General features: G+C 30.6%; 3 protein-coding genes across 6 annotated transcripts; 1 reads left to right on the top strand and 2 right to left on the bottom strand.

The window, feature by feature from the left end:
• Positions 1-1609: 1609 nt before the first annotated feature.
• LOC117211694 lies at positions 1610-3928 on the bottom strand. Its single transcript, XM_033455863.1, has 4 exons — positions 3478-3928; positions 2480-2626; positions 2170-2400; positions 1610-1953 (listed from the first exon to the last, which is right to left on the bottom strand). The coding sequence occupies exons 1-4, from the start codon at positions 3719-3721 to the stop codon at positions 1766-1768; spliced, it is 810 nt and encodes a 269-aa protein (XP_033311754.1). The 5' UTR covers positions 3722-3928; the 3' UTR covers positions 1610-1765.
• Positions 3929-4024: 96 nt separating this feature from the next.
• Positions 4025-14078, bottom strand: LOC117211695 (adenylate kinase isoenzyme 1). 4 transcript variants are annotated; one of them, XM_033455864.1, is made up of 5 exons: positions 13636-14078; positions 9915-10196; positions 6858-6983; positions 5190-5375; positions 4025-4482 (listed from the first exon to the last, which is right to left on the bottom strand). In XM_033455864.1, exons 2-5 carry the CDS (start codon positions 10098-10100, stop codon positions 4405-4407), a joined length of 576 nt encoding a protein of 191 aa, XP_033311755.1. In that variant the 5' UTR covers positions 10101-10196; positions 13636-14078; the 3' UTR covers positions 4025-4404. The 4 variants fall into 4 exon arrangements, with proteins under 4 accessions (XP_033311755.1, XP_033311756.1, XP_033311758.1 ...); XM_033455865.1 differs by having other exon boundaries at positions 9915-10211; positions 13636-13910; XM_033455867.1 differs by lacking the exon at positions 13636-14078 and adding an exon at positions 13189-13306.
• Positions 14079-14775: 697 nt separating this feature from the next.
• Positions 14776-18170, top strand: LOC117211691 (T-complex protein 1 subunit eta). The gene is made up of 6 exons (XM_033455855.1): positions 14776-14932; positions 15529-15789; positions 16021-16350; positions 16434-16906; positions 16977-17246; positions 17325-18170. The coding sequence occupies exons 1-6, from the start codon at positions 14930-14932 to the stop codon at positions 17614-17616; spliced, it is 1629 nt and encodes a 542-aa protein (XP_033311746.1). The 5' UTR covers positions 14776-14929; the 3' UTR covers positions 17617-18170.
• Positions 18171-18328: the final 158 nt, after the last annotated feature.

Here is an 18328-nt window from a genome sequence, read left to right as displayed (position 1 = left end):
CAAATTAACGATATGTGACAATAATAGTCCTAAGCGAAAGCAAGAAAAATTTCCAAGTTCGTGCATAATATTAATAATATTTTACTATTATCACACAATAATTATTTTCAAGTCCATGATAAAATGAAAATTTGAATTATAGCTAAGTCAAATATATGTTCAAGTTACGAAATAATTACTTAAATACAATAACTTTGATAAAGAAAAACGTTGTCTTCCTTTAGTAACGAATATCATAGACTATATATAGACTATTTACTACATTAATCGTCAAAACAACGATCTTTCAAATGGACTAACACCTGTATGGTATTAACATGCATTTTTTTATAAATAAAGCTGTAGATAGAAACTTGCTTACATATAAAATATTTTTAAATATATGATGCATCACACGCATTAAAAATGAGTATTTCCATTATTAACATACATATGTCGAAATGTTTTAGTCATTTATAGAATGCAAGTTAATTGTTTCAAATTAATTATGCATATATCATGTATCATGGAAGATAAATTTTTTTGGTATGACAAAGAAATCATGCTCTCCTTCTTACTATTATTATTATTATTATTATTATTGTTATTATTATTGTTATTATTATTGTTATTATTAATATTATTATTATTAATATTAATATTATTATTATTATTATTATTAGTATTATTATTATTATTATTGTCTACAATGTTGACTTTCTGTTTGAAGAATGTAAATGATAGCTAGTAATTTGTGAAGCAAAAGATTAGAATGCATGTTGTATTTTGTTTCATTTCTTAAATTTGGATTGTGTAATAATTTTGATACGAGTATGGAAATGAGTAAGTAAAAATTATTTTATCTTGGCCGCTTAGTGTACATGCATATGAAATAATATATATAAAATTATATATAAAATTGCAGATTAAATAATATATATTTTCTTCTATTATAAATACAATACCGATTAAATATTTATTAACGGAGAATTTCAACATACATATATTAAGATAATTTACTATTCGAATGAAGTGTAGATATATATTATTTGAGTAACATGTTGGAATCCAATTTTTTTACTTTATTATTAATGCTTGTATTAAAGATTATTAAGCAATGAAACTTTGATATAATCAAATTGTTATTATTACGATATATATATGCACATGTATATATATTATTTCCGAACCCTATTATAACCACAAATAAAGTATCGATACATCTTAATGGTTGGTTTTAAGTCTTAAGTAATCAACTTAGAAAGCATGTGATAGATAATAAGTAAATAATTGAAAGAAGCACAATTTTTAAAGGTATAATCCTAGAATTGTATACGTGTATATAATCAACAAAGATTGAGAATTATGTTTTTTCTTTCGTATCGATCATTTTCAGAGCAATTCAAATGTAAATAATTTGTTAGGAAATACTTTTTTCTGCTAGTAATGAGTATCATACTTGTAACCACGTATTAAACTTATGTATATAATTAGTATTTGTGTTTTTAATGCATTAACAACAACTCATTGCTTTCTCTTTTGTACATTTTATACTCACAGTTATATTAATATCGGAATGTTACAAGTTCTAAGTAACTTAATAATTAACATTTTATTTTCTGATCAAAAAATATTTATTTAGAATATTCTTTAATAAGTAGTACATTCGAATGTTGTATTAAAAGCATTTAAAGCATAATATATTATTTTATTTTAGCTTTTCACACATATATGTGTAGTTGAAACTGCTACCTATTAATATGTTTGCTTGTACATTTCAAAGTTCCTAGCTATGCAAATATGAATAGATCGGTGAAATTTCACAGATAAAAGATAACACACTACCGCAAGGAACAACTTTCCAAAAAGGTCCAAGTTGTAATTGAGGTGGTTGTACCAGAGTGACACATCCTTTTGAATGCGATGGTTGTCCCCTTCCCCATGCTCGATAATTAAAACATAAAAGTGGTTCGTCTAAAAATTGTATAATATTTTTATTAATCATACCGTATATAAGTTTTTCAGAATTTATAAAGAAGCGAAATATCAAAGACTAGAATCCTTTTTAAACTAATTTTTTCCTAACCGTAAGCATCATTTTCTAATTCTAAACAATAATTAAAAAAACTATGAATTTATGTAAACGTTATGTGGCAAAATTTTACCGTATACAAACTTAAAATTAAATACCAAATTCGTTCATCCAAAATTTTCCATTTCTACGGTTACTGAGTCCGACAAAAGTAGGTGTGTTTGGCGAAATGTATTTTGCAAGCCCGTTAGTACGTTCCTCGCTGATTATGTGAGCCAGCGATGCATTTATTTTTTGGCAAGCTATTCGTGCTTGGCTGTAATTCAAGTTATCGCTCGAAAATACAAATATCCCTGTCCTAGGAACGCAGATCAGTGTGAAGCTAGAACCTACAATAAAAATAATTTGTATAAATTCCTGTTACTTGCGACATGTCGATACTTTTATTCTTTATTTTTTTTTTTTTACCAGTTGGTATGGAGCTGGGATACGTGCTATAATATTTATAATTCTTATCCTTCACAAGCGTAGTAAAATTGTAAATCTCAGGACATTGAAGCGCTTGGCATATTTTCCTCGTTGTTTTACTTTTATTCTGAACGCCAATATTCAATTCTATGTGAACAGAAACAAAACTCTGGCACGCAGTTTTATATTATTACCGACAGACTGCTGATATTCATGCAAATTCACATTTTTATAAACGCAGCTAAAGGAAAATCTAGACAGGAATTTGTTTAATTCACCAAGATCGAATATTATTTGAATATTTCATATATTTATACGTATGACGTGGCCGAGCAAAGGCCGGTATTAATATTTAGTATGGATGAAATTTTCCAAAGAAATGCTGCATAAATCTGTCTAAAACTTGATTCTTCGTACGTGTGACACATCTTTTTATGACAGGTACGTGTATAACTTCCAGACTGAAATACATGCCGATTCAGTATCGTTAAGCATACATGCATACGATAAAAATTAAAGACAGATAACAAACTGTTTTTTGGCGAAACATAAGATACAAATTATAGTATAATTAATACCAGAATCGATTGTAGAATCGTTTTGCACCTGTTGCAAAAGCAAAAGAAAAAAACAAGAAAATAATCTAGAAGCTATATAAGAATTGATATAGGAATTAGAATGAGAAAGAAAATTTCGATTCATTGTAACAATTATTCGGATAATAAAAGTTCTACGTGAGCATTTGAAGAAGCAAAATCGAAATCGTAATTGTTTTCAACCCTTGATAGAGTTATATTTTACGAAAGATTTCGTTTAATAAAGAATCGTAATTTTTCAGGAATTTACACAAGACCCTACTTAGAATGTACTATTCCATGTCACAATACTTTTATTTGTCACTGTAAATGCATAAACACACACAGTCATCTAACTATTGAGCACCGATTGAACACCGTGGAACATTACGATACGTTTCCAATCAGCGTCTTTCGTCTTACCATAGTCATCGTCTAAACCATAATTAAATGCCAAAGCCTTCTTCACCGAAGCGAACTTCCTGCACTCGTTCACATTTTGCACCGTTTTCCTTGAGAGTATTAACTGATTCGAACGGGCGTTAGATTTCATTAATTTGTAGTATGGTAACTGTCGTGAATTAATTTCACAGTAATTATCGCATGTAATTAAGTGTAATCCTAAACACGCTATCAAGTATGTCACAATTACAATTAACTTTTCCATTTTTTAATTCACTGAAGAATCTTATCCGATTGAATGTTTACTTGAAAATGCATCATTTTTTTGTACAACTGGGATACTCTTGGATAATCGGGAGACACAGACCGACGGACAAAGCAATTAACCTGTACGTCGACGCGATATGTACACAATAGAAACGGAATTTCGATTTGCGCAGTCAACAGATTTCGAAGTTTTACTAGATTTTATGAAGATGATGAATTCGATTGAAAGGACGTCGACGTTCAACTAGAGGAAGGAAATGATTTTTGGAGAATGGGATTTCCATGATTGTGAAATAGCGCAATTAATTATTATTATTATTATTATTCGAAACAATCGATAAAATTACGAGCGATGTTATAACAATCAAACGATGAGGTATTTTCTACGAAATATCGTGAATTATTTCGTTAACAGTTCTATTTTAACTCGTTATAGAATATATCGCCAACAAGAACAGGTACTCTTTGGTATCTAATACACGTATTCGACCGTTACTGTACGCCAAACTATCAAAACGTTGAATAAATCGTTCATAGACTTGTACAAATCAAATATTTGTATAAATACAAATGGGTAAGAAACGTAAAATATATTTTATATTTTGATCGTAGACTTCCAAAGAATTATGTCGAATGATTTTGACGGTTTTATAGAAGGATCTCTATGAGAGACTTCAGGATCTATTTCAATTTCAACAAAGCATCTAACGCTTTGGAAACTTCGGCGAATATGTCATCCACACTGCCTTCAGCATTGATCTACATGAAACATTGAAGAAGGTTCCATTATTGCATCTATTCGTTATCAGGATTTGTTTATATTGAGTTGTTGGAAAAATTCGTAGCATTTTTAACAGTCGATCTATTCTATTCTCTAAATTTAGTCTATTCTGCGTGTCATATATACTCGATAAGATTTCCGGAAGAATTACTTATACCTTTGCGGAACGTTGCTTGAACACAGTTACTACGTCTAATTGGACAGCAAATACATCGATTAAAGATAAAAAGTTGGTATTGATCGAGAAAAAAACACGTCGTGTGCCAACAACAACAAGAAAAAAAAAAAGAAAGATTTATAAAGAAGAACAAGAGAATCTCTCGAAGAAGCAAACGATCACGAAACTACTCGATAAATCGCTCGATGAAACACGTCGAAGTGACGCATATCGTGTCATTCGTTTTCCATAAAGATTCAATAATTTCAAATTTTATAAAAATTGATATTGGCTGAAAGACGATGGACACCAAAATTATCATAATTTAACGTAATCGGTTACCGAAGTATGTAGGAGAAAACTATTTGTGAAAACGCAGAACAGCGCGAATTCTGATGTCACGAAAGCTTACTATACATATACATGTACAATATGTACATATGTTCTTTCAAACTCCTTTTCACTACAATCTTTCCAAATAGCCCAATATGTTGAAAAGAATTAGAAAATGATCGCACGAATACTCACTCTTAGAACTTTGTCTTTGTAATGGTTAACAATTTCTCCATTTTTTACGTTAAATATCTGAATTCTCTTTTTGATCGTTTCAAGATTATCGTCAGCTCTTTGCGATACTGCTGCGCGCCCTAGTAGCCTCTTCTCTAACGTTTCGTTCGAAACATCGAAGAAAATGATTAAATCGACAGGACACACCTAAATTCATGAAAACACTCGCGATTGGTCTTGTTTCTCTGTCTTTCTCTCTTTTACGTTACCAATTCCCAACTTTCCCTTTCATTTCATAGCGTATTTCATAACTTTTGGTCCATTACTTTATAACATTTTAACACAGACAATATTACGTGTTTGCGTCAAATATACAGTGGATTCCCGTATAACGCGAGTTCCTACAACGCAATCCCTATAACGCGCCAAATACATATAACAAAGCAGGATAATAAATTCATTGAAAGGATCGAACCTGTATGAGCGAAACCGATTCGACGATTGAAAATGAATATTTAATTCCAACGGAACGAAGGCGTTGGAATGTGATTTTGGACGATTCGGATAGTGACTAACAATCAAGATTGTACAAGTATTTTTCAATTTGAAAAAATGTTAAAAAGCATGATGCATAAATTTATGTAATTACATTTTTATTAAATTTCAATGAAATAAGAGATTTTTTACAAACGTTAATAATATGTTTTGTTTTCAATCATCTTCGTATATATGCCATTTATTTTTAAACTTCCGTCTTATTTGATGAAACGTACTTTACTTGCTAGGTTATACGCGTTATGTACGAGAAAACTTCCCGTACAGCTCGATTTCCTGTAACGCCAATTCATATAGCACGTAACGTATTAACCGCATTATACGAAAGTCTACTGTACACTGTAGGTGAATAAAAATACGTAAGTTCTATGGAAGGTTAGAAAAGTAAATAAATTTCTCTGTGTTATAACGTTAGCGTGCGACATAGACTCGTTGGTGTTTCGAAACTTCGATAATCTTTCTATTGGGAATTGCTACTGCTTATTGCTATAATTAGACTATGAATATTTGCATTTATAAGAAATTTATTAGAAATGTACAGAATGTACATAGTATCTATTATAAAGATGCAGGATGTCTCATCTTTTTCCATAAAACGATGCCGGTATATTGTACCAAGTATATCAAGTAGAAGAAAGAAAAAATCATACAAATCGCACAAGTATGATGGATAATTACTCATAAGTACTTTCTTTGAAAAGATTTTCATAATTTTATGTTACGCACATTTCCGTTAAAATATTCTTCTTTTTCTACTTTTCATTATTTATTTATACGTATAACAACATGAAACTTTGCTCAATCGCTCATTGGATAAATCCAAGAATTCTTTCAAATTGGTCATAAATAATAAACAACTGGCAATATTCACTAGAAATACGTTAAAAAAAGGTCCATAAATCTGTGGAGTAAATTAAAAAGACACGGTTTTAAACCAAACTGTATGTATCGATGACTAATGTTTCCTCGTGAGACATCTTGCAGAAACTATAAAACCTATAACTATAAAACCATATACTTGAAACAGTATAAAACATTCGCTCATATAAACGTCAACGATTCTTTCTTATAAACATGCGTAGTCTAGTTATACGTAATATGTAATATTTTTATAATCGTCGTGTTAATGCTTACTTTCTTTTCGAAAAGGAGACCTTGTTCTAATTCACGGGGATATCCGTCAATAAGAAATCCAGTTTTTGTAGCTTTTTCCTTCTTAGCCTTTTCCATCCGTTCTCTTATCAGATCCAGTACGATATCCTAGTAAAACAAAGAATATTTTTATACTTTTCTGTCATGTACTATGTATATTTTAATTACAGCGTTCTCGTTTGCATACTTTTTATTATTTGTTTTATTTTTATTTTTTAATAGGTTATGGGTTACGAAAGTAGCTTAGGAAAAAGACGAAATACAAAAAAGATCGCTGAAACTTTTATTAGCTATCATTTTGTCCATTTCTTAAAAAATAGGCCTATTCGAATATAGTTAATAATCTTTTCTACGTTCTTTTCCATCGTTTTCGCTCATTATATACGTCAAACGTACTCGTCCGATATTAAGAGATACGCCATGTTCGAACAAAGTATGAAATAATGTAAAGACAATTTGGACGATCTTGGACTATGTTGGACGATCTTTTTAAAGATCTTTTAAATGATTTACACAGAGTGTATACATACTTGCGATAAATATTTTCTAACTCGTACACACTACTTGTACATTTCAGATCCGTTCAAAATGTTTTCAAAATGGGAAATGAAACACATGACATACGTGTGTGTATGCTATGTATATATACTATGTATTCCTAAACTATGTAGCTATTTGAAAAATTTGAAAAAAAGAGTCTCGTAATATTTTCTAGGCTTACGTTCGTTCTTTTCAAGAACGAAACAACTGAATAGAATATAGTAATATAGAATGCAGTGTTTTTTCCTATAATCAATAACTTGGAAGATAATCGCATGTAAAATCGACTTTACGCGCGTCATTGAAATAATGATTTTTATGTTCGAAGATTCAGGGGTATCCATCTTCCTTACCCAATCGACCTTAAATTTTGCACAGATTAGTGATTTTTATTAATGGAAACTGTTCCGGTAGTCTGTGCATAACGAACCGTGAAAAAGATATTTTTGCCCAAGAGTAAAAGAGTATATGTGTGTACAAGCGTATAGTAGATTAGTGACGATCCATAACCTATTCTCACCAGGCCTGGTCAAATGACCGGTTTTAAAATTTCATTAAAAATTGTACATTCATTGTTATTTCTTTCGTTCGTCTAACTTTATATAAATTCTCATATTAACAAAAATCGAGGAATTGATTAATCAGATAATATAAGAATTTACATAAAGTTAGATGAACAAAAGAAATTATTCGTTGCCAAAAGTATCGCTATTGTAGCTAACATTTTCTTGCGCGACTTGTATCGTGTTTAACTTGAAACCTCAAACCAACTGGCACGTTCGTCTCGAATACATCCCGGACCATCCCTGGTCAGTGGTCGTATAAAAATACTAACGCGTAAACAGCACAAACACGAGGCGGACACGGAACGGGTACCGTTGTGCGGAAATTGATCTTTAATAAGCTTGTGATTCATCTTCGGATAACGAATAAACCATCCATCGCCAGATAACATACAGGGTGCGGCTGAATAACATGTACAAGTGAGCACGAAGCGAGTCCTTATAAAAAAATAAATACAAAATATGGCATAAAATTTTTTCATTTAAGGTCTAGTTTTCGAGAAAATCGAGTTTGAAAACTTCTCAAGTATACTTGAACATGGCTAATTACCGACTGGATACGAGTAAATAATTGATAGGTTGTTATCGTAGAAGCGAAAGTATGTACAAGATATAAAATAAAATATTTTCGTTCAAGGCTTTATTTTCAAGAAAATAGAGTTCGAACATGTTTAATTAGGAATCGATCTAGTACTTACACGCGTACGATGAATTTTCAAATTTATTTTTTCGGAAACAGAGCGTCTTGAGAAAAAATTTTATTGTACATTTTCCGTTTATTTTTACACGTAGAATGACCTTCTGTCGATTATACAGTTCTGTCTAGTCCGGAATTAGCTACATTCAAATATACTTGATAAATTTTCAAATTCGATTTTTTTGTAAACTAAGTCTTAAATGAAAAAATTTTATTCTATATTTTGTTCTTATTTTTTTATAAGGAATCACCTCGTGCCCGCTTGTACGTATTATTCGGCCGCACCCTGTATATCTTGTCTATAATTTTATCGCTCTACGCTTGACGATTATTTTTACAGACTCGTATCGCGTGGTTCGACATTTCTTAAAACTCATATAACGTACGATGACGTACGCGAATTTTAGTCATAGATACCAACTTCGAGCGATAACAAAGTAAACAAAAATTCACCATTTTTTATGTACCGTTATATGCATCTGTAAGAAGAGTATTCGTATTTATTACGTATGTACATATAAGTATAGTAATTATAACAATAATTGAATATTTTATAGTGAATAATAGATAATACATATATAATGTCGCTATTTGATTAAAGATCTATTATCGATAGATAGATAATGCAGAAACCGACAGAGTAAAATCTGGGAACAATCTGGAGATATTACATATGTATGTTACATACGTATCTATATGCTTATAGCATTAATACATCGTTAAACAACGTCTGCACTGTTTACGTATTTCGATAACTCTTTGTCATTTATTTGGTATTAGGTAGCTTCGTAAGTGCATTCCTAAAAAAACTTGTCTTACTTGACAATGAATTTCTTCATTTGAAATCTTTTCACCTAGCTTTTATTTTTTAAAAGCTTTTAAAATATTCAGTTTGTTTGTTATAAAAAAAATGTTTTATCAAGATCAGAATATGAGTAAGATGAAATATATTTTTTATGAGTAATTAATATTTCTCATTTACTACTACTATTTACTATTATTCCTTATACTTAATTGCTCTATCTTTACTCGATGTATTTGATATCCAGCTACAAGCAGTATCTATTATCGAGTAAAAGAATATTTAAATAACTATTTCGATTCCATTCCGAGTCGTACAACGCGTAGGATATAACAGAAAAAATCAACTGGCAAAAACAATACGAATACTTTTCAAGCAACTTACAAATTCATGGAATAATCTGACATCGTGTTTAAACATTACGAAACATTATTTACCGTTGAGACAAATAAACCTTGGGACATGGTTTCCTGTAGCGAAGCTCCTCTGGGACTACCACTGGCAACTTCTTCTCGCAGTAGATCACCGCTGCTTATGTGAAAGAATCCATATTTTGCAATTATTCGTTCGCACTGTGTTCCTTTCCCACATCCTGGCCCACCGATTATCCAGACGGTCTTCATCCTCTCAGATTTTCCCGATGCTTCTCGTACAGTGGATATAAATTCTTGTTCGAGATATAACTTGCAAATGTCCGCTACTGCCGTCTGTTTTTCGTCCTAGCAAGAATGTACCTTTTGCCCATTAATTCAATTCCATCAGATTTTGAACATTATGATGGCGATCTGCTTGGTTAGTTTCCCTAAATGATCGATACGCGAATGTTCCACGGATGATTTTACGTTGCACCAATGTGAAATATTTCACAGATGAATTAGTATACGTACATATGTATTCAATAACGTATTTGCTACCAAAAGAATTCGCACGTCATTGTATACGAAGATCACGAAAGAGGATCATACGACAAGCTCGTTTTTCTCGAATTTCCGATTTTAATATCGCTTCACGACGAATTTGACTATGACAGCACGATCGTGAAAGTGAAAACAAGCCCAAAGGCGTAACGAAATCTTGACAAGGTTATAATACATATAAAAAGGGATGGGATAAGTCAAGCCGGAGTGGATACACTGATAAAAGAAGGAAAACAAGCGAAAAAGAAATGTAGAAGAAAACGATCCAGATACAGTGAAGGGTATAAATTATAAATTCATTAGAACAACGGGAAGAAAGGAAGGAAGGAAGGAATAGCGCAGATAAGATATGAAAACACAGAAAGATGGAACGTGATAGCTGAAAGAAGATGTGACCTGTGCGGGAACAGATGCGCTAAGACATCTAGTACCACATTGTAGAAAAACAGAGGGAGAAATTAGCATAGAAGACGACGCGGAAAGTAGAGGAGGTAAAAAAAGGAAAGGTGAGGATAGAAGATTTTAGAATTCAGAATTTTAAACGGAGAAGGTTAAAGATTCGCGAACCATGCCACCATATCATGTGCATTACGATTACACTACTAGTCATTTCAAACGCTAATAGCAACCGTTTTAACCTGTTAACTGCGAACTTTAGTATCAAAAATACCTTACAGGGTGCGCAGATAAAATCAAACAATGACGAGTATACACGTCAAGCGCAGTTAACTGGTTAAATACCTGGTTATCAGGGGATTAACGAAGATATCATATTCTAATTTTATCTAAGGTTTAGAAGCACGGTTTATATCTCTTTCTTACATCTCTTATTTATACTTATTATAAATATATTTATATCTATTACGGCATTGATAGACTGCTTATAAGCAAGGTGTTTGCGTTTTTATGGATTATTATTATGAATTAGCATCCTTGCGATTAGCGAAAATCGTGAAAAGACTAGAAATGAAAAAAATTGTTACACTGCGTTTTACTGATCCATACAACAGACTGCGTCGATTCAATCTTGTTATATTCGCAATATTTTCCAAAAGACAAAGCTAATCTTTAACTTTTTGAATGACATTTAGCAATTACCCAAGACGTACAAGTGCTTTTGGCAAATATTAATATTATCTTTTATTATGATAGAAATATGATTAATACATATATATATATATTTCATAACCGCTTTAATTAGAACCGTTGATATGCATATCAAATGCATATTTATTGCATATGATATGCATATTTAACTACAAGCATTACGACTCGATCTAATAGATCTGATAGATCTACTGTTAAAAGTAAATAATAATTTTCGGGCACAAGTGCTTCGATTAGAAACTTGCTTTTTGTAGAAAATTTAATGTAATTAGTTTGTACTAATACACTGATACCTATATATATTTATTAATATATATTTATTAATTGTACATTGTTATTTCGATTCCCTTGATCAATATATCTATTTTGCTTCTAATATTCTCTCTAACCGTGTATACTTCCCTTGAACTTTAAGGCAATTTTCATACATGAACGTTTTATGGTAGTAGGATTGAACGTTATGCATTAGCTTCAGCCCATTGACCACATAAATTAACGTTCGTATACGTGATTGTGTTAAAAATACTTGCTAGCGCTAGATTAAACTCATTCCCAGTCTCGAGTGCACATTACGTACGAAAGTACACATTTTTCCCTTTTTTCATCCACATTACGTTGAATTATGAATTTTTACATCGCGTTAAAATAGTAAGGAAAATCATTCGTAAAAATACGAATAAATATACAAAATATTTTTACACAATTTAATATTTTTTTATCAATTTTAATACTTTTTCGTTTTCTTAATACTCGAAACAATATTACCTTTTTATAATTTATTTCAATAAATCTAGATACATGTTCAGTAATTTATATAATTTTGAAAACACTTGAGAAAAATACAGTATTTATTTGTACAGCTGACTTTGTTTGTCAGATTGGCTATTATTCCATCTCGAAATGATGATATCGCTTGAACGATAAACATGATAAGTATTTCATATTTGCTCGTAATAAGGAGATTGAAATTGGCACGTTCTTTGCGAAAGTAAGCTAGCCAAAAATTGCCAAAATTCTACAGTTTCTATTATTAAGAAATAAATCAAATTGCCATACTATTATCGTTCACGCTACATGTATCAAACTTCTCTATAGTATATGCTTTCAGTAGCTTTTTTCTTACGGTTTCTAACGCAAAAAATGCTCAAAACAGACAAAATTTGTTTTACATAACGATACGAAACTAAAATTTCGTCAATTTCATTGCTGTTTGTATCTATAACTTTATTCTTAGTTAAAATAAAACACAGCTAATTTATTTATAACAGCTAAAATACAGCTTATTTATGTACTAGATATACGATTATGTATTAAATTACGTATTACCTACCTACCGCACTCAAGTATAAATACGAGGACAAACGAAATATTTATTCATCTTAAAGAAAGAGTACATGTATATATGAGAGCAAATATGAAATTTGTAATAACTTAAAATTTTTAACTGATAGTGTACTAAACGCACTGTTATATAAATTAACTCGATATTCATTGTGATAGCCACTTATTATTATCATTTTATTGTAACGCGTATTAAATAATTGAAATGATAACGGTAATGAAAGCAAAACGAAACAGTAAAAATGGCGCGACTACAGAGCTATGAAAGCGCTATGCAGTATTTTAACAAGACAGAGAGAAACTATCGGAATAAATGCAGCGACAACACATGTAACCGCTTACTTACTACTCAAGATCCATCAGATTCAAGATTTCACTATTAACTAATAAAAGTTAAGAGAATACCTAATTAAAGCTTGTCCGTTAAAATTTTAAACATATCGATTTTTTATTGGCTCGTCGTCATCGGGTGGGAGTGATTTTACGCATGTGCAATGATGTAACATCAGCATCTTACATTCAAGATGAATACAGTACAAGTACAGTGTTACATAGTTCATGTAACTCACATCCCTGGCACCTTGAATTTCCTACCATCCTTAATATTACTACACGTAAATATCAATTTAAAAATGTGTAAAATCATTTTAGGGACGACAAGCGTGAAAAACTGCAGCACACACACAATCATATATATAATGTAAAAATCACATTTAGAAGGATAAGCATATGGAATTATATTCGGGAAATGCGATACAAATTCTTTAAGTTTTAAATATTTATTTGCTTTTACCTCGACAATAAAATTATCTTGTTCCGAAACGTACACGAATATACGATTTCGTTGAATTACACTTAAAGTTAATAGTATCGCGCAACACAAGATATACACTTTTTAGAATTTTATCGTTAATTGCCGTCAGAATTGTCAGAAACTTGCGCGCCTCGCTTAAAAGCTCTAACACGACTAGATTAATTTCAGCGCTTACACTGGTCACTCAGGGCGCAGATTATGTAGGTGGTTGTATTGGCATTAGATGTACATATATATATAAAAGCATCCGGTCGAAACTTACAAAGCGAATGCTTACAATGTTTAAAAATAAATATGCGGTAAATGTTGGACCTCAGTTTCTATTCGTGTAATCGGACCACGAATTACACCCACGCCCTCCCAACCCCAACAATCCCCTTCGTACTGTTGACTGGTATCAGACTGTCAGCTGCTGACTCCAAATCCTGCGGTTTTCGTCTGCTTTTGGATGAACGAGCGAAATTTTCTTTTTGTTTAAATCAACGCCATCTGTCGCTTGTTTTAAAAAAGCTTACTAAAAGCTAAACTGGTGGAATGGTAATATTTATTATTTTATATATATTACTGTTAGGTAAAATAAAAGGCATACATGATATAACATTAAAAGATTGAAGCAAGACTAAAGGCATTACATAAATGTTATTCATTTTAATCATAGTTATTGTAAAAAAAAAATTACGCTTCCAAAGTAGCATGAAATTTTTGCTATTAAAACGTTAATACAAGAATACGTATATACGTACTACGCTGTAATCGAAAACAACAATTTTGTACAAATTTCGTTTAAACGATTTCGAATATTCGACCTTTTGTGATGGAGGTTATGTAGTAAAATATTAAAAACTAACAAAAGTAAAAAGCCGAATTATCATCTACTTTTTTCATTACTTTGTTATATTTCCTATCCATTATTAAATCATAAAATGTTACATAGTTAGGAATACAGTTAATGTAATTGCATCAATATATACGTATTAAAATGTACACATGTACATACTCCAGCTCATGTAATAAATTTATTCTATTTTTATGTAATTATCTATTTCAAAAATTATAATTTAAATTATATCAAACATTAACAGGTTTAAATTCGAGATTTTTATTGGTCAGCCACTTTTTATGAAGCTACTTCCGTTAAGTGTGAACGATACCTAACGCTTGTATCCTAGTAGAATCATCTCGAATACTATTTACAGGTTACTGAAGTAACTTTGCTCAAGCACAGTGAGTGAAATTTCAAGAAACTGAAAAGTTATAACGTGGGTTTATAAAAATGGTAAACTGAGTAAATTTTTTATTTAAATTACAGAAAACATAATACTTTTACTAAAAAATATGAATTTAGATTTATATTACGAATTTTGTTATAAACCGCTATATGTCGAAAATTAATATGATTTTATGTCAGCAAAATACAGTTCTTTTTAAAAATAATGGGGAATTCTATACAAATGAGTTATTAAACTTAGAAAACTAGTAAAGCGAAATACAGAAAAATGAGTATTACATTATGGCTCTAACCTTATATGGAGATTAATTTCGGCTTACTCCCACAATGTGCATGTGGAAACAATCTAACTAATAGGTGGTGGTATTTCTAAAGTTCCAATAAAAACTGATCAGTTTTATTTACCATAAATATTTAACATGATAACAAAAGAAAAAAAATATTGTTTCTTAATTCATTTGTCTTGCTGAAATCTGACAGACATCATTAGTTTTATGCAGCCATAGTGTCATAAAAGCACATGTACATGTATTAAATATAATATATTAAAAATGGGAAGATACATGAGAGTACATAATTATTGTTATTATAAATCATTAACAATGATTATGTAGTTCATTCATATATGTGTATTTTTTTTGTAGCAACCTCAAATAATTTTACTTAAAGAAGGCACAGATGCATCACAAGGAAAACAACAGCTAATATCAAATATAAATGCATGTCAAATAGTAGTCGACGCTGTCAGAACTACTTTAGGTCCTCGAGGGATGGATAAACTTATTGTTGATCAAAATGGGAAAGCAACTATTTCCAATGATGGTGCAACCATTTTAAAATTGCTGGAAATTGTTCATCCTGCGGCAAAGACCCTAGTTGATATTGCAAAGTCTCAAGATGCAGAGGTAAATAATATGTTATAAATATAAACTCTGTAAAAACTTAAAATGTGATGTAATCAAAATATAACATTACTAGTTAATATACAGAGAACAGTATGTTAAGAACTTATAGACTGGTAACGTCTTGAAGATATGTAGTTATCTCAATAATGTTCAAACATTTTATTAAGTTATATTCTATATTAAACTCGTAATTGTTTTATAAATGCCTCAATTTTATCATTTATTTTATAGGTTGGTGACGGTACTACGAGTGTAGTTTTATTAGCAGGAGAATTCTTGAAACAAATGAAGCCATTTATTGAAGAAGGAGTACATCCACGTATAATGATTAAAGCTCTTCGTCTTGCACTTCAAGTAGCAATTGAAAAAATAAATGCAGTAAGTGTAAAGATAGATAAGTCTGACCAAACAAAACTAGTGGAACTTTTAGAAGAGTGTGCAGCCACATCTATGAGTTCAAAATTAATTCATCAGCAAAAAGAGTTTTTCAGTCGTATGGTTGTAAAAGCTGTCATGATGCTTGATGAGATGTTACCTCTCAATATGATCGGTATTAAAAAGGTAAATTTATTTGAAAGCTAATTTACACAATATTGTGAAAAATGCTAAGTTACATTTGTTTATTATTACACATATATATATAGGTTTCTGGTGGAGCATTGGAAGATTCAGAATTGATTAAAGGTGTAGCTTTTAAGAAAACATTTTCTTATGCTGGATTTGAAATGCAACCTAAGAAATATCAAGATTGTAAAATCGCTCTATTAAATATAGAATTAGAACTTAAAGCAGAAAGAGACAATGCTGAAATACGTGTGGATAATGTTATGGAATATCAAAAAATAGTTGATGCTGAATGGCAAATTTTATATGACAAGCTTGACAAGATTCACAAGAGTGGAGCACAAGTAGTATTATCGAAATTACCAATCGGTGATGTCGCTACGCAATACTTCGCAGATCGAGACATGTTCTGCGCAGGTAGAGTTCCTGAAGAGGATTTAAAAAGGACAATGAAAGCATGTGGTGGAAGTATTCTAACAACTGTACATGACATCAAAGAATCAGATCTTGGTAGATGTGAAATGTTTGAGGAAAGACAAATTGGAGGGGAAAGGTATTTTAAATGCAACAAATAATCGGACGTTAATAATTAATGATTATTATATCAAAATAATTATTTTTAGATTTAATTTCTTCTATGAAGGATCACGTGCTAAAACATGTACATTTATACTTCGCGGAGGAGCAGAACAATTCTTAGAAGAAACAGAAAGATCTTTGCATGATGCTATCATGGTTGTTAGACGTTTGTTTAAAACAAATGCCTATGTAGCTGGTGGTGGAGCTATTGAGATGCAACTGTCGAAAACATTACGAGACTATTCTCGTGTAATAGCAGGAAAAGAACAACTTTTAATTGGAGCAATAGCTCGTGCACTTGAGGTTATTCCAAGGTACGTATTTTAGTTCAACTTTTATTTTAACATCTATAATTTTAATTTTTTAGAAAATAATAATTATATTAATTTCAGACAACTATGTGATAACGCTGGTTTTGATGCAACAAATATTTTGAACAAATTGCGACAGAAACAACATAAAGGCATGCATACTTATGGTGTTGATATCAATACCGAAGACATTGGTGATAATATGTTAGCTTATGTGTGGGAACCTGCTGTAGTAAAAATTAATGCCTTAACAGCTGCAACTGAAGCAGCATGTCTTATTTTATCTGTTGATGAAACTATAAAAAACCCCAAAAGTAGTCAGGATAATGGACCACATGCTCCAATGGGTCGTGGCATGGGAAGACCAATGTAATAATAAATCGCTTTATTAACTTAAAAAAAAACATGTGCTAATGTATTGCAAAAATTCGCTTATATGATTACAAATTATTCAACACAATTTTTACATACTTCTTTTCTATACTGTAATATAAGATAAAATGAATTTCAAAGTTTTGTTCCGGAAATAGTTCAATATTTTATCGCAAAAATATTTTATCACAATCAGGATAATATAGTAACATGATATTATGTTTATCGTATTTTACATACGTACGAGTTACAAGAATACCCACTTTTTATTTATAAAATTGTAAACTATTGATTTAATTGCGAAATTTAATATTAAAAGGAAAAATTCTTTTTACGCTTCACAAAAATTTAAAAGAACATGAAAATATCGTCATTACATTATTGACCTTATAAATGTTAATATCAACGGTAACGGTAACTACAGCTTATTTGTTATTAAATTTCGCCATCATTGTATCATGAAATTCGTAAGTAGGTCTCGATTTAGTTTTAATGTAACATTTTACATTTGCTTACTATTTTTAATAAAAAGCATTTCCTGTTTCACAAGTTTAAGTGTTGAGATAAAAATATAATATAATTTTGTTCGTTATCTTTACCTTACATTATCCTTAAAATACATATATTCTTAATTTAAATATTTAAACATTTTTACTGTAAGCTTATTCTAGGAATAAAAATTTTCACTAAAAGTTTTCATGAAGAGTATTACT

Source organism: Bombus bifarius, unplaced genomic scaffold (genome assembly GCF_011952205.1).
Source record: "Bombus bifarius isolate JDL3187 unplaced genomic scaffold, Bbif_JDL3187 scf7180000008240, whole genome shotgun sequence".
Taxonomy (NCBI): domain Eukaryota; kingdom Metazoa; phylum Arthropoda; class Insecta; order Hymenoptera; family Apidae; genus Bombus; species Bombus bifarius.
Note: the sequence above shows the minus strand (reverse complement) of the source record. Positions and strands in the feature narration are given on the sequence as shown.